Here is a 15,868-nt window from a genome sequence, read left to right as displayed (position 1 = left end):
TGTTTTCAGCCTCTCCCCTCCTTCCCTTCCTCCCACCTCCCCCAAGCTTTCAATAAGACTCTCACTGAGATGTATTTAATTTGTGGATAAGTAAATAATTGTTGGCCTTACTTCTGAAAAATGCTTAGCCCATGTTAAGTCATTGAACAGTTCTAGTGCCACGTCTGAATTTTTAGAGCCCTTCACCTTTTTGCAGTACTTTTCACAATTTTTATTCCTATTGTGTAGACTGGCAGTGCTCTACTGAAATGCTCTTCATTTTTTACAGTTTATTGCAAGTTCCACTGCATCATACAAATTCGATTCACTCATGTCTAGCTGTTTGTGGATTCAAACTCATGAGAACCATGCCATGACCAGTATATTTGCAGCATTTTAACAACCTTTTTTCTTTGTTTGCAGATCCGAGTGGTGAATGCATTTCGTAGCTCCTTGTACGAGGGGCTAGAGAAACCTGAGACACGAAGTTCAATTCACAATTTTATGACGCATCCTGAGTTTAGAATAGAAGACTCCGAGCCTCATATTCCCCTTATTGATGATACTGATGCTGAAGATGATGCTCCAACAAAACGCAACTCTACTCCCCCACCCTCTCCCAATAAAAATAACAATGCGGTTGACAGTGGAATTCACCTTACAACAGACATGAACAAGTCTGCTACCTCTTCATCCCCAGGGAGCCCGCTACATAGTTTGGAAACATCACTCTGATTGTAAGCTGAATGTTAACACACTAGCTGCATTGTAAAGAAATTGAAACTGGGTCTCTTCACACATTATGATGGACAAGATGATATTCTTGTCTTGGACTTCAACAGAAGATACACTTGTACGAATGTAGATTTATTTTTTTAAAAAAAGCTTTCTGCCAGACTGGAGGGTGCTTTTCTGGGGGTGGGAGTAATAATGAACTCTGACAGATAAACAGTAACTTGGCATAAGTGACCTGTGGATCATCTGTTGTACTTAAGAATGGTCCTGAACAGTGTGTTAGCAGAGCTTTAGTTTATCATGATCCTTTTCTGAGGGGAAGGCTGGGAAGGGCAAGGAGGCCCTGGATCATTGAATTGATACTTTAATTTCTGCTGTTGGCTGTTAATAATTTGGATTATTTATGTTTATAAATGATACAGATCTGTTTACAAGGTTTGTAGATACTTTTTTGTTCCTGTTCATAGATGGGAAGCTTCCTTATAAATGATGCAGAGAAGAAAAAAAACAAACAAACAAAAAACCAAACAAAAAAAACTAGTCCTTCAAATACTGCTGTATTTTCAGGAAAAGGGTGTTTCTATTGAAACTGTACTAAATTTTGCCTGCAATTTACCTTGTTAAATATTGTAGATAAATTGCTACTACTAATAGCCAAATAGATAACACTAATGCTTTGTAAAAACATGAGCAGTGGTGTTCTAATGAAGTTATGGCCTCTGTCCTAATTAGTTTCTTAAATACATTTACTACTTAATGGTTTTGAAACAACTGTTTAATTTTTAAAAATTTTGAGAAACTTACTGAATAACTTTTGTTCAGAACTTAGTAGGATTGTTTAATGCAGGACATCAATATGTGATGGAACTTGCTTGAAATATTTCTGTTATGGGCAAAATGGATTAAATCAAAATACATCAGAATCTTAGTCCTTTGTTTTTGTCTAAACATGTTAGTTTAGTGCTGTCTTGGTGAACTGTGAGTGGAACTGTGATTTTTTTCTAATCTATAGAATCCTTCATGCAGCATGAGGGCTGTTGGCATTTTGAAAGGTTGTTAGTGGGTAGCATACATGTTCTCCTTTTTGTTTTTGAAACTTGTTTGTAAACATGAATAAATCTGCCCTTTTGTTAAAATAAAATTGCAGCAATGGTTTCTTACAGATTTTTTTTTTCTCAGCTCCTTCACTGGAAACATGGAAAAGTACTCTTTTGTGTTACTGGTTAACTTTAAACTGTAATTTCAAGATGGTAACAGCCCCACTCCAAGTAGTACTTTGGGTAAATGGAATCATGGTGGCTGCCTTCAGAATGAATGTAAGCTAAGGTACTCAAAAGTCTTCACTGAGCCAAAAGGATACTCCTTGGGAATGTATAGGTCTGCCTGCAATTCCAAGACTTACTGTGAGTACTGTGTAATGTATCCCTGACCATTTAAGTGAGGGGAAACAGAACTGGCATACAGTGCAGGTGAAATGCACCAAAACTGACCGGCTAGAGATTGACTGAAGAAGTTATGGTCTGCATCAACTGTATCATTCAAACAGCAAAGGATGATGGAACAGTACTTGATCTGGTACTTCCTCATGTTTTCTAGGTCCAATACTGCTTAGAAGAGCAACAGAAGAGATAAGTTGTAAACTTTTATTTTTCCAGCTCTGTATTCTTTAAAATAGCAAGTGAATTTTTTGTCAAATAATCCAGAATTTTGGATATTTTTAAAGGGGTTGGTAATAAGGAAGGAGATAATAACAGAGCAAATTGTGGAAATGAGCAGGTTGGGAATCTCAAGCGTATCTGCCTTGTGGTGGGATACATGCATGCTTGGGTTTGTCCTTTACTGGCTGATGTTCAACCTGTAGCACTGTATCCCACTGTCAACCACTCCTGAATTCAGTCTTTTCTATTGTACTTCAGTAAATACACTGAATTCTAGGCAAGGGGCGGGGGTTGCACTTGACACTTTGTATAGTAATTTCTCCCACATGTTTCTAGCACTTTTTTTTAGTAGGGGGATTGGATTTTATGTAAGCTGTTTTCTCTCTGCTACAAAAGTCGGATAAGCATTCGCTTAAAATGAGGAGGATTTTCTTTATCCATGAAGTACACTGCCATGTGAAAAAGTATCTTCATTTAGCTTCATTAACAAGTAATAATTTGACTTCATTTGAAAACATTTTAATTTTTCCCTCTCTTCTAGCTGTGATCATGACTGCATGTTACCTTTTTTGGAATAAAATCTACACTTAAGCCTTTTGAGGGGGGTGGGAGGGTGAATGTAGGCTTTGTACATCAGTGATCCCTCTTGATTCTGTTGACATCAGTGTGCTGTTCTTACAGGAAATTTCCTTACAGAAATAAGGAAAAGTTGTTTTAAGGGGGGGGGTGAGGGTATGCTTTCTTTGTGATCTCAAGAAATCATAACATGTTGCCTAGATTATGAAATGGTTTTCACTAAGCTCATGAGGCCTTCATTGCCTTTCTGGTTGTAAGGTTTACTTGTCTTTCTTCTTGTAACTGAAATAAATAAAAGTGCTGTTCATCTCAGTCTGTATGGGGACTGAAGTTCTTGAATGTCAGTACAGTACTGATTTAATCCTGAAATGCATGCCAGTTCTATAAAATAGCTCTTGCTACAACCTTAAACTCATTCACTTTCAAGAAGTCACAGTAAATATGGTGTACGTGATCAAGCAACAGTAACTTTGAACATCATCTCAATTCTAGACTGACTGCTGTTTGAAGTGGCTTAAAATTTCAGTTTCTTGGGTAGGATGTGTACTACACTTGTGTATGAGATAAATGTTAGGCTTTGAAGGAGGAGCAAAAATTATAATTGAAGAGGACTCATTTTTTCTGTATTGGTCTTAACAGGAAGAGGAAAATGCTGCATCATGGAGTAGTCTGAAGAGAACAATGGAAACTAATGCCTTAATGCCAAACCAGTGGGTAAATGCAAGGCTCCTTAGCAATATAAGCAGCCAGAAATATTAACTAACACATTCAGACTTTCTTAGAGTAACAGGAAGTTTTCCAATACAATTTAAAGTAAGCAAGGAAATGTAATATTCATGGAAGGATAACTTGTGTATGGCTGACTGTATTGGGAAGGTATACCAAAGGCCTAGTAAATTCAGTTTCTACTGCTAGTAGTTCCAGCCTCTGCAGAGCTCTAGAACAATCCAGATCACATTAAGCATCATGTAAATTAAAGTAGAATGTCTTACTGTCCATAGTGCTTTTCTGATGCAAATACTTGGTTCTAAAGAGCTCCTGCTTTTTTTCCACCTCCACCCTCTCCCCCTGCAGTGTGTATCTTCTGATCTTACAGATTTCCAGCCCTCCTGAAGTACTGTAACTTTGTTGGATGAGCCTGGCCAGCAGGGAGGGTCCAGCACCAACTTATCTCAAGACTAATTTGGCCTGCTTATTCAGGGCCATGTCACGAAAAATTGTGGGCCAAAATAAGGAGCCTTAGAGCTGTTCCTGCTTCTCCCATGAACTATATACAGAAATGCCTTACCGCCTTTCTCAAGAGATGGCAGCGTCCATCAAGGTGATGGACTTACCCAGAAGCCTCCTACAAGGTGCTACTTGTCCTTTATGCTCAAAGATGAGGATTTGCTTAGAAAACTGTGGGATGGGCTTAAGACACCTGAAAGAAGACAGCATGTAAAATATAGCTCACTAGATAGTGACTTGACTACTTATGTGCACCTGACATCTAGTTTTTTTCTACGAAATCTACAATTACTAGGCTGAAAAGAGTTCCTTGGCTGCCTTTACTGAAAGACAGTGGGAATTTAATCTTGAAAAAAATAATTAGCAGGAGTATTTCTGGGAATTAACAGCTTTTGGTGGAAGTGTACATTCTGGAATACTGGAACATCACCTGGCATCTCAAATTCTGGTGTATGACAAGTGTCAATCCAAATCTGAAGCAGCAGTTGCTCACTGAAATGCAAGTATGCATTCTGTATCCCTTAGAGTCATTTGCAAAACTAGCAGCATCTAACAGTATTCTGAACATCTGCTTTTCTAGGCTGCCTCTCTTACAGGGTATGAACCTGAAGTATGCTGGAAGACTGTAAGTATGATCATACAGAAAACTGTCTGGCTGCCTCCTTGGCGAAGACAGTCTTGGTGTTACTCTATGACAACTGCTGAGGCACAAAGTGAATACTGGCTTTTCCTGTTTTAAAGCTTGTAGAGAATTGCTCTCTTGTAGACAATCAGAATGTGCGGTGCAAATGCCTTGTATGAAAAGCCTCTTAAAACTTCTAATTCAAGGTACAATGAAAATTCAAAAGCTTCTTTGCCAATAAACCCTAGCAGATACATTTGTTGTCTTTAACAATTTCAGTTCTGCAAACACAGGATTAACTTGATGTTCTCCATCTTCCACAAGTTGGTTGCTCTGATGGCTGTAGGTACAAAGCCTCTTCAGTTATGACCTAAGGTAGTCTTGAGATCTCCTGAAGGTAAGCCTCTATTTGGCTGATATATGTGGGGAAATACACAGTATATTTTGAACACTATGCTGGCAGCTACTGCAGTGTTTTGTGCTATGTATTTTAGAAGAGAACCTGCAAAACTAGCAATTTAGAACATTCAGATCATTGTCGATAGGACCTGTCAAATGATACATGAGTCAGGCACGGGTTACATAAAATAGGGTGTTCTCTCTACTGGTGTTTTGGTAGGAAGCAATAGGATTTGCTTTCTGACAATGCTGCATTGAAGATGGGAAGGTATTTTCTTCACTCATTTGCCATGTTAATATTCTGATGAGCATAACAGTTTAATTTACTGAGGACCATCATCCAAAAAGCACTCTAATAAAGAAGAGTTTTTAAATGAAACAAATACTCTGGAAAAGGTGCTTTTTAAAGATATTTTAGTATCTTAAAAGATGAGTCATCCATAGCTTTTTTCCTCTTGCCAAATCAGCTAGGCTCTGTTCTAATCCAGTAGTATATAGACATGACCTAAAACTTGGTATCTCCTCCCTTTCTCTTCCCTTCTAGTTTGCCAAGGACTATTGTAGGGAATCAGTGAATGACGGATGGGGTAAGAGGTGCAATTGTGGATTTGCCTCCTTTGTCATCCTTCTGCCTTTTGATCTTCTCTTCTGCTTTCTACTTCAAGATCCCCCCTGTTATCAGTAAACACACTGGAAAATTGCTGTGCAATGTGGCCTTTGGTGTTCCCAGTGAAGGGTCCTTAATCTGCTCCCTCAATTTTTGAATTGGCATGAAGGCTTGAAGAATTAGGTTTTACACTTAGAATGAACAGTAGAGAATGAACACTTGTTTCCCCCAGATAGCTCATAAAAAAACCCCTTACCTCGCTGAGCCCTTGGTGTTCATTCGTAATTCTTGGCCTGCTTATATGAAGGCACTTGGGTATATAGATGTGATTCCAGCTCTATATTTAGCAGTACTTTGCAGATGTACATGTTTGCAGACATACAAAATGCTGAGAGTTAAGGTAACACTTTCAGTTTCAAGCCTTGGGCAGGAAACTTCGAAATCATTTTGTCTTGCAGTAGACTTCTGTCAAGTATATATTAAAGACTCACTTCTAGAAAAAGTCATAAGGGCAGGGCTTTTGAAAATATGCATAAGAGGACTTAATAGGGAAAATTCATATGAAGGCAATGCAAGGATAGCTATCTGCTAAAATAGCTACTTGAACAAGGATAGTGATCCTCACCTGCAGACCCCTGTACATAGTGGAGTGATGGATCCACAAATTAATTAACATAAGCAGGCACATGCAAACACCTGCTCAACTGTCCATCTTCCTACCCCAAAAACAAGCCTTAAGCTCTTCAGCTGCATAGGGCTCTATTTTGCCACAATTGCACATGTGTGATGGGTGGAATCAAAGGAGGGAGCCAGGCTCTTCTCAGTGGTGCTCACTGACAGGATGAGGCAATGGACACAAGTTACAGTATGTGAAACTCTCAACACAAGAAAACACTCAGAGAGGTTATGGAGCCTCTGTCCTTGGAGACACTCAAAACCCAACTCGACATCCCTGAGCAACCAACCTGCTGTAGCTTGATGGCTCCTTTGAGCAGGGACTTGGAGGAGATGATCTGCAGAGGCCTCTGCCAACCTTGGCCATTCTGTGATCCTGAAATTCTTGAGCAGGAGTTGTAGTTCTATTCTGTTTAGCCTCATGAGTATTAGTTGTAGACATAGATGGAATTCAAAAAAATCAGTCACTGGCATGATCAAGCTTGAGCCAAAGCAGAAAAGGAACTGATGCTTTTATTTCTCCTATCTTAAACTGACCCAACCAAAGGATTTCTTATGAGGGGGACTCATGTTATCTGAAATGCCACTAGTGGCTTTGATTTTTTTTTTGGGAGGATGGGGCCATTAGGTGCAGAAGAAAGGGGATAGCGTATGTGCATGGGAGAAAACTTGCAGTGCCCATTCCTCTGTAGAAGCATCTTTCAGTAAACAGAAGCATGCATTTTTTTGTTCTTCTAGCAGCATTTTCTCGTATTTTATGAGCTGACAAATGGAATAAAAAGAATTCAAATTTTGTCCTATGGTACATACAAGTAACATGAAGCTTGGTGGAAATACTTACAGTTCCTACAGTTGTTCTCTAGTGAGCTGAACTTAAGATATCATCTGATCCTGAAGCCTTCAGTGGATGTTTTTAAATTTCAGAGATGGTCAGGATTAAGTTACTGGTCATGAATGAAAAGCTCATTGTGGGAAGCTTCTGATACATTCTTTTTTTGGTTTTTTTTTTTACTCCCAGTGAATCTTCCTAAAGGTTAGTGAAGCTTAAAGTGCACTTTTTCTCATCTCCTGTTAGGAGAGAAACCTGCAGGAGAAATAACATGGAGCTTACATTATACTGTTCAGTGCTGAACTGCATAGATTTTGTGTGGCTTCTAATCCCTGCCCATTCCTCTCCTTCCTGAGTTTATCCCATCACAGTGCAATGCAGTTCTGCAGGTGGCTGTCTCGGGCAATTTCTGAGCTCTGAGGAGGGATACTGGGTAAAATCAGTATTTAAGTGTTCAATATAACAGCTTATTCAGTGATTCTTTTGTGCAGATGGGAGACTATTCAGCAGAGAATAACTCTTTAGTGAGGAAAATTCACAGCCTTTTTGCCTTTGTAGGCGTTAAAGGAATTCTACTTCAGGAAATAATCTGAAGGAAACTCCATGAGGTTCTACTGCAGGAGTTTCCATTAGATGACTTCCTGAGGCCCCTTCCAACCTGAATTGTCCTGTGATCCTATTTTTAAATTGTCTTCAATGGGTATCTATTAAACTTTGCTTATGCCTTCTAATATTTATGTTTGGTACTACAAGCTGGACATGCTTAGCCATGTCCAAGTAACAGGCTGTAATTCACAGAAAGGCCCACAGATTTTAACCTGATCTCCAGAGAGCTATGCTGCAGACCTGTGGAAAGCAGCTGCTTCTCAAGGAAGAATAGGTATTTCTCATTCTGTTATTCACCTCATTCAGGTGTATAAAGAATAAAATTGTAGCTATTTCTAAGGAAAACAAAAGGCTTACTTATTTGGAGATGTGTTGTTTCACTGCCCTGCTCTCTGCTTAGGAATCTCTTGAAAGAACCTGCTCCTTTTTCTCAAAGTTAATGCATTTTTTTTTCTGGTTTTATGTGTTCAAGATCAGTTTCTAAAAAAAAAGGAAAGTTCTTTTGCAAGCATATAAAGTTAATGAAATCTATATTACTGTTCTAATGGATCAAGAAGAAGAGCACTGAAAAGTATTTTTTCAGTCACAGAAGCCTGTAATTTACATGGAAATGAGAAGCTGGCTTTTCTCCTTACCTTACTTCATGGACTGGTGGTGTTAGTCTTCTATCTAATTGAGCAAAACATGTATGACATTAAATGAAATGCCATACCAGTCCTGCTCTTACAAATGCTCCCTCTTTTGCCTTGAGTTACAGAAATACTTTGCTATACTTGGAGAACTTAGTGTTATACCAGATCTTGATTCTCTTTTCACTGGTTCTCACATAATTGCCTATAAAACTTTAAATGTAGTAATGTAGTAAGTCTGACATTAGAAACTGCCATTCTGACTTGATCTTAAAAACTGTGTAATAGGCAAAAGCTGCTGTCAAACAGTCCACATATAAGCTGTATAGTAAAACTGGCTGGCTGGCTGACTGAATGCTAATGTGAGATGATTCAAACAGAAACTTAACATTCTAAGTATTAAAAAAATAGCTTGCTTTCTGCAAAATAGTTGTCATAGCCTTTTTACTTCTGTTAGAAATAACACATTGCTTTTGAAACTAAACCAGATTTACAATAAGAATGTTTAGAGGATGTGAGGGAGTGCCTATAACAGTAGCTTTCAATATGCTGTGTTCTGGCTCTCTACATTAAAGGTGCAGAAATCTTTTGAATTTTCTTCCTGTAGGGCCAATATGTTGCAGGATGTTTCATTTCAAAGGTATTAACATTTCAATAAAAGATAAATTAAACTCTACAGCAGGAGGTTAAAAGTATCCTGAACTGAGTTTTTTTAAAGAGCTTGGGATAGCAGGGCTGCCCAGCCAATTCTGCAGGCATGTCAATACTTGAATACAGATGTTACAGCTTCAAATTTCACTGACTTCAATCTTTTGAAAAAGGGCCACAAACACCTCAAGTCTCTATATCAACTAAATGATCAAGTGTCAGCTTGATACCAATCAACATGATCAGCATTTCATATGTTTGAAGGAAGAAGTGCTACAGGCTTTTTGATCACTGGATGAGAAGAGTGAGCTGCTAAAATACCACTTGAGAACACTGCTTTCCATCAGCTTTCTTCATTACTGTCCCTGAAGGCAATCAGCACAACAAACAGACCCCTCAGTGTTTGTTTTCCGAAGTTATGCTTCATCTCTGACAATCATTGTCAAAAAGACTGAAATACTGGAACATACTTGTGCATGCTATCACAAGCCCAATTTGAAACGCTGCACTTGGAATCAATCCAAGGCCAACAGTTAAGCCATAGATAGCTATTTCCAAACAGACTACATTTGGGATATTGCCAAATACATGACAAGTGTTCCCGTGGTTTTCTTGCCTTGTTTCAGTCTTGTAAAACTTGGTGGTTGTAATGTAACTCAGAAATCAGGCCTTTGAGGAAACTTCCTGGAAAAAATATATTTAAGCACTAACCACCCTCATAAAATTATACAGCTCGAGAGGTTTGCTCAGGTGGGGGGAGAGTAATGCTATGAAACAAAAGGGCTCAGCCATTTTAAAGAATAGAATTTATTCTTTTTCTGTTCATGCTTGTTGCCGCTGATTACCATTTCCAAACTTTTGAACAAGCTTTGACACCTGTCAAGGAGGATCTCCTGGTGTTGGGGATCCCTTTTGCTATCCCAGTGGAAAGCATGGACAAGTTGCAACTTGGTAAATAACTATAGTCTGTCTCGTCCACTTTCCAGCAAAACTGTACCTGTTCTGAGCCTAGTTGCAGGAGGATGCAATCAGGTTGCAACTGAGCCTATCACACAGTGGGATTGTAGTCTGTGATGCTGACTCAGGTCCTCTGCTCTGCTCCTCTCTTCCTGTTGTGTCCCCTCCGTTGTGCGATTTCAACAGCTTCTGTGACAGTGTGGTGAACCACACTGGAACTGCTTCTGGGTAAACTGCTGCTGCAGACTGGTGCTTGTGGCATGCTATTGGCTGTGTGGGCACAGCAAAACTCTAGCAGAAAGGTGCTCCCCACTGTGATTCCAAGTGCCACAGTCTAGAGGTGGAGGAACCAACAGCTAAAAACAGCGTGGATGAAGGAAGTTAAGTAGAAGTTGCAAGGGGAGAATGGAAAGAAAAGCATAAGCAGTGAGGAGGTTGCTGAAAACATTTAGGGAAGAAAAGCAAGATAACAGGATAGGAGGAAGAGGAGTAAAAAGAATGAATACACAAGTTGAAAAGCTTGTGTCTTAAAGCAGACTCGTCCAGCTTGAACCACTAATGTCATGAACGCTAAAACCTATGCTCTCTATCAGCCCATACTTTTGCTTGAGTATTTCAGTCACCTTTACTTCTTATTTTGGTTGGAAGGAGAACCTACTATGATCTGTGCTGTGAATCTGAATACCAAAATTTGGCAACAACTATGGATCATTGTAGGATTTCACGTGACTGATGATAGGTTTGAGGGAGTCTAACAAGACTAGAATGCCAAATGTTCTTGGTAAACTGATATAAGAAACTTAATCTAGTTCTTTTTATTTAAAATAGCAAAATTAAATGTGGACTACATTATTAAGTGGTCTGTCACAGTAAAATGTGCCTATCTGCAAGTGTTCATATCCTTTTGGTGAAGACCTAAGTTTCACGATCATATTGAATACTATGGCAGGAAAACTTCTTTGCAGTAGGAGTGATATTGAAGGCAGCTCTTGTAGCAAGCATGTAGGACCCTTTTCTGACAACAACTGAGGTGTTCAAATAAGTGTCTGTTTTATGGGTGCAAGAATAGGCTGCTTATCCTAACAACAGGTATGTTCTTCACAACAAAAACCCAGTTAAAGATGAAATCTCTGAAACTAGAGGGAAAGTAGCCAGCAAAAAATTTAGAAGTAAGAATTAGTGCAAAAAAATGCAAGCCATGTACAGAGTAAGTTAGGTGCTGTTGGTTCTAACAGGCTGCCTTCTGATCATTTTAGCATGAATTTAATATTTTGTCTCCATCAGAAAGATGACATGGTGTGAGAATACTTGTTAGGTTGCAGCCTCACAGCATATTAAAGAAAAACTGCTTGAGTTAGTTATGAACAGGTAGAAACCATGAGACCACACTTCCTGGGCAATTCCTGCTATTGCATCCACAACAGCTGCAGCACCCAGGTATTCCTTCCAGCTTTGAAAGGGAATTACAGGGATCTGCTGCATATCTTGTCTCCTCTGAGGCCCTACTGGGGCAGCTGGAACCCATCTCCATAGTACCTGTATTGCTAACTGCCCCGTAAAATGCCCTGGAGAATTGCAATGGAATTGTGATGGAGAATCTGGTTATAGTTTGCCCACATGCTGCAGCCTTGTGATTAGCAGTGTGCAATATGATAAAAACAAGTGACATTCTGTGACACTATAGAATGCTGCAGGGAGCACGAATGGTGTTCCTGCAAACTTATTTTAACAAGAAACTTTGGGGCATTCATCCTGGCTCCATTTTGCAATATTAAGCAAATGCCAACTTCTGCTTCACTCCACTCTGCTGTACATGGTTTGTTCAGTCATTCAGAAGTTGTGCTTCTCTGAAATGAAACCTGTCAGTATGGTCAGATCAGCATAAAATTTCGTAATATTAGAGTCCCTGCAAGAAGGGAATGACACATCCAGCTATGTGTGTGTACAGGTTTCCTGCAGGAAAGGAAAGGGAGTTTAAAAAGGTGTGGAGCAAGGAAGGTATCTGCAGTTTGGACTTTCTACTCCCAAAATGACCGACTATATTTGCATGCCTCATCAGTGGAATAGGGCCCATTGATTAGATTCTTAACATTTTATAAGCATAATTTGACAAGATATTGCTACAACATTTACTTTTTGAATCAGACCGGTGTCTAGCTGTCTCATTTATGGTGGCAGCTTTTGTACTTGATACAGGCACACAAACAGAACAAACCCTATAATAATAAAACTTTTGAGATTCTGAAACTATTTGCACCCCCTTAATTTTTCTTTGTACGTCAGGCACACAAGTAATATTCAAGAGAAAATCTATATGGTAGCAGCAGCAGGAAGCATCTGTGGTCCTCTGTCATGCTGTGGGTTTGCCAAATGTCATGCTGGAAAGCTTTTCCTGCCCAAGCAGCCAGTGCTGCAACAGAGAAAAAAACCAACAAAACCTAATGCAGGCTTTTCTTGTCCAGATATGGAGCCCCTGCCCTGCCCTGCCCTGCTCTGGTATAGCAATGATGAACACAGATCAGTCTAGGGTTGCCTATGAACTGGCAAAAATGTAATCTATAACATTTTCTCCCTCTCATGGGATCTTGTCTTCTCTGTAACAATCCTGAATCTGAAGCAGCTGCCACTGCTGGTCAGAAAGACCTTGCCTTACTCCTGTCCCACTGGTCAGGTAGCTAACCTAAGGGAAGAGTGGAATCAAGTTCTCCCAGTTCTTTTAAGCCTACTAACAAAAATCTGTTTCAGACCTGGTAAAATAAACTGGTGGCTCAGCCCTTAGATACATGCCACAGAGGGGCAGCAGAGGAGGGAGCAATGACGTTTCTAATTCAGTACCCAAGTAATTTCTGGACCAGTTATGAAATACAGAGTCAAGGATTCCTTTTTAGAGGATGCATGGGTGGTGTAGAGCTGGGAGACTTGCATTATGACATTGCCAAACACGCATACAACACAGCCCCGTGCTAAGCACCTGGAGTGTGGTGGGTCAGATCCTGGCCTTCAGCAAGCATTTAGAAGAAACTAACATCATAGATCAAACATGGTATGTACACCAGGCTGTGCAGCTGAAGACCATTCTTGCTGCACTGAGTTTTTTTTGCTTTGTTCTCCATCTCTCTGGATACCATGTGTCCCCCTTCTTTGCCATCATAAACAGACTCGTTAAACTGGAACTCAGTAGTGGAGGACCCAGAAGATAATTGGCCCACTAACTTTCCTTTGTGTTTTTTTTAACAGCTACATGCTTCCTTCCTCCTCTTGTAGCTGTAGATGTTCAAGCACCATTAGGTTCCTTATTAACCAATAATAGTGGTGTATTGTTTTTCCTGACTTGTTTTTGTAATTACATTTATTAGCCTTTCTCTTACTTTGTACCTGGCAGTCACAGCCATTGGTTTCAAGCACTTGCTTTAGTTTTACTGTTGTACCTTCACTGTTCACTAATATTTGATATGTTTATGTGTGTTTTATCCTAGTCCTCCTTGGTTAAGTCAGTCAAGCAAGCTTATGAAAGACAGAAAGTATGGTAATTTCTGTTTTGCCCTCCAATCAGCAGCAGAAAAAAAATTAGCATAGGAATTGTAATGGTGGTTGCTAGTGTTTGAGCATGAGGTAGCAGCTGTATGCTATCTAAGGGTGTAGTTTCACAACTTCTCTAAGACAATGTATTGGCTGTACATTACCAAAAGCAGCTGTCCCACATCCAGCAGTAAGCTCCAACCACTTAATGTGTGCCAGGTACCATTGACCTGATCCTGAGGAGAACCAATTCAATGAAATAAACTGGCAGAACACTAAACTAAAATAAAAACTACATAAATAAGCAACAACCACACTACTATGCATGCTGGTTTAGCTTTCTAAACCACTTCACTCCTAGGTCAGGAGACCACTAATGCCAACAGAAAAAGAAGGTGTGATGGTGTCCCTTTGGACAGTAGCTAACCACTAGATTTATTTGTGTCTGTTTCAGTACATCTAAGTCTAAATATGGGACAGAGATGCAAGAAAATTCAAAATTAACTCAGTAACCTGATTTTAAAAACACTCAAAAAAGATGTTCTTAAACTAGTATATGTAGATATCTGTTAATGCACAAAGTTTGACACTCCTTGCTGATACTGGACTGCCCATTCAGCTTCAAGCTGAGCTAGAAGACACCTAAACCAAATTTAGAATTTATCAACATAGCAAAAAACCCTTTAAGTTCTGACTTAGACCCAAACCACACTGTGAATCCAGGTACTGCCTACATAACCAATAGATCTCTTGCTATAAACCACCATATCCAAGGCAAGGCAAGAAACACAGAAACAGCCATTCCCTTGTTCTTACATATGACTCTGATACCACCCAAAAAAATCCTCAGCAAATAGCTAGTGGAAAACAAAAGCTTCAGACATGGATTGGAACTAGATGATCTTTAAAGCTGATTCAACCCAAGCTATTCAATGTTTCTATGACATACCCAAATACAATATGACTGATGTGAGTTTAACCAGCTAAGATGACAGAAGTGACTACTTCTGTCTTAACAAAATGAAAATGGACACAAAGAAATGGGATCTGAACAAGGCATGACACAAAAGTTTTCTTAACACACAAAACAACCAACATGCTGGTAAAGTTTTTTTCTTAACGCACAAAAAGTACCCCGTGCAGTTAGTACACAAAACAATTCTAATGTTAGAACCAACACTCTCAGGGTATCCTGTCTGTGATGCTGATTTAAATGTCCCAATCTGCAAAAGCAGAGGGGATTTAGGATCGAATATACCCAGAGTGAGATTAAGACACAAATGAGGTCAGTTGTTGGTAGCTAAAACTAGAACTCACTTTATTAGCATTGGAGAGAGAGATACTGAAAAGAGGGAAAGAAGGAGATATGCAAAGAATATTATAAAAAGCAAAAGATAGTCACCACCATCCAGCAGTGTCCCATTGATTTTTCTTCTTTGGCTGGGGGTAGATGTCTTGCGTGGGGGGTGTCAGCTCGTTGCTTTTATGCTTACAGGTCCATTGCCCTTTCACAGCTCACTTGCAGCAGTTTGCAGACCAGGGCAATGTCACTTGCCCACCCATCCATCCTCCCCATAGGCCTTGATATATAGTCCTTATCAGGGCTCTTTTGCAGCGGTGGACAGGCAATTTTTTGGCAAAGTGGAGTCCTGGTGAGAAGCAGTTCTCACATACTGAACTCCTTACATGAGGCAGCTGTTGTGTCTATTCCATATCTGCATGTCCCATGCCAGCCAATTCTCTGGCACCACAGGACCTGAGAATCATCATGTTGGAGACCACATCTGGGTACACTGCACTTAGGAACATTGTCAAGACAAAACAGTTCATATTTTCCAGTCTCTTACAGGGGGTCAGTGCGCAGCACCCCATCACCCCCACACCCCCTCACCCTGCACCCCAGCATCCCCTCCTGTGTGCCCATTGTCACCCCATTATCCTTGTCTCCTATGGTCCCATTGTCACCCCATTGTCCCCATCACCCACATCCCATGTCTCCCTCAACATTGTCACCCATCCCATGTCCCCACTGTCACCTCATTAACCCCATTCCATGTCCCCATTGTCATTGTCACCTCCACACCATGTCCCCCTGCCCCCGAGGTCTGTGTCCCCCCTCCGCAGGTTTTGGGGTTGTCACCCATGCCCTGACAGCAGAAGCTGTGGTGGCTTTGGGAAAACAAAAGTGGAGATGAGAAGGGG

General features: G+C 40.1%; 1 protein-coding gene across 4 annotated transcripts in view; it reads left to right on the top strand.

The window, feature by feature from the left end:
* ATP2B1 (ATPase, Ca++ transporting, plasma membrane 1) overlaps positions 1 to 1,860 on the top strand; it is a 32,772-nt gene extending 30,912 nt beyond the window's left edge. For all 4 annotated transcript variants that reach the window (XM_009080328.1, XM_009080323.1, XM_009080315.1 and 1 more), the window contains one exon: positions 403 to 1,860. In XM_009080328.1, coding sequence (XP_009078576.1) covers positions 403 to 714 — 312 coding nt within the window. In that variant the 3' untranslated portion in view covers positions 715 to 1,860. The remainder of the gene's footprint in view (positions 1 to 402) is intronic.
* The last annotated feature ends 14,008 nt before the right edge of the window (positions 1,861 to 15,868 follow it).

Source organism: Acanthisitta chloris, unplaced genomic scaffold (assembly GCF_000695815.1).
Source record: "Acanthisitta chloris isolate BGI_N310 unplaced genomic scaffold, ASM69581v1 scaffold8830, whole genome shotgun sequence".
Classification (NCBI taxonomy): Eukaryota; Metazoa; Chordata; class Aves; order Passeriformes; family Acanthisittidae; genus Acanthisitta; species Acanthisitta chloris.
The sequence above is the reverse complement of the archived record's forward strand: the minus strand, read 5'-3'. Positions and strand labels throughout refer to the sequence as shown.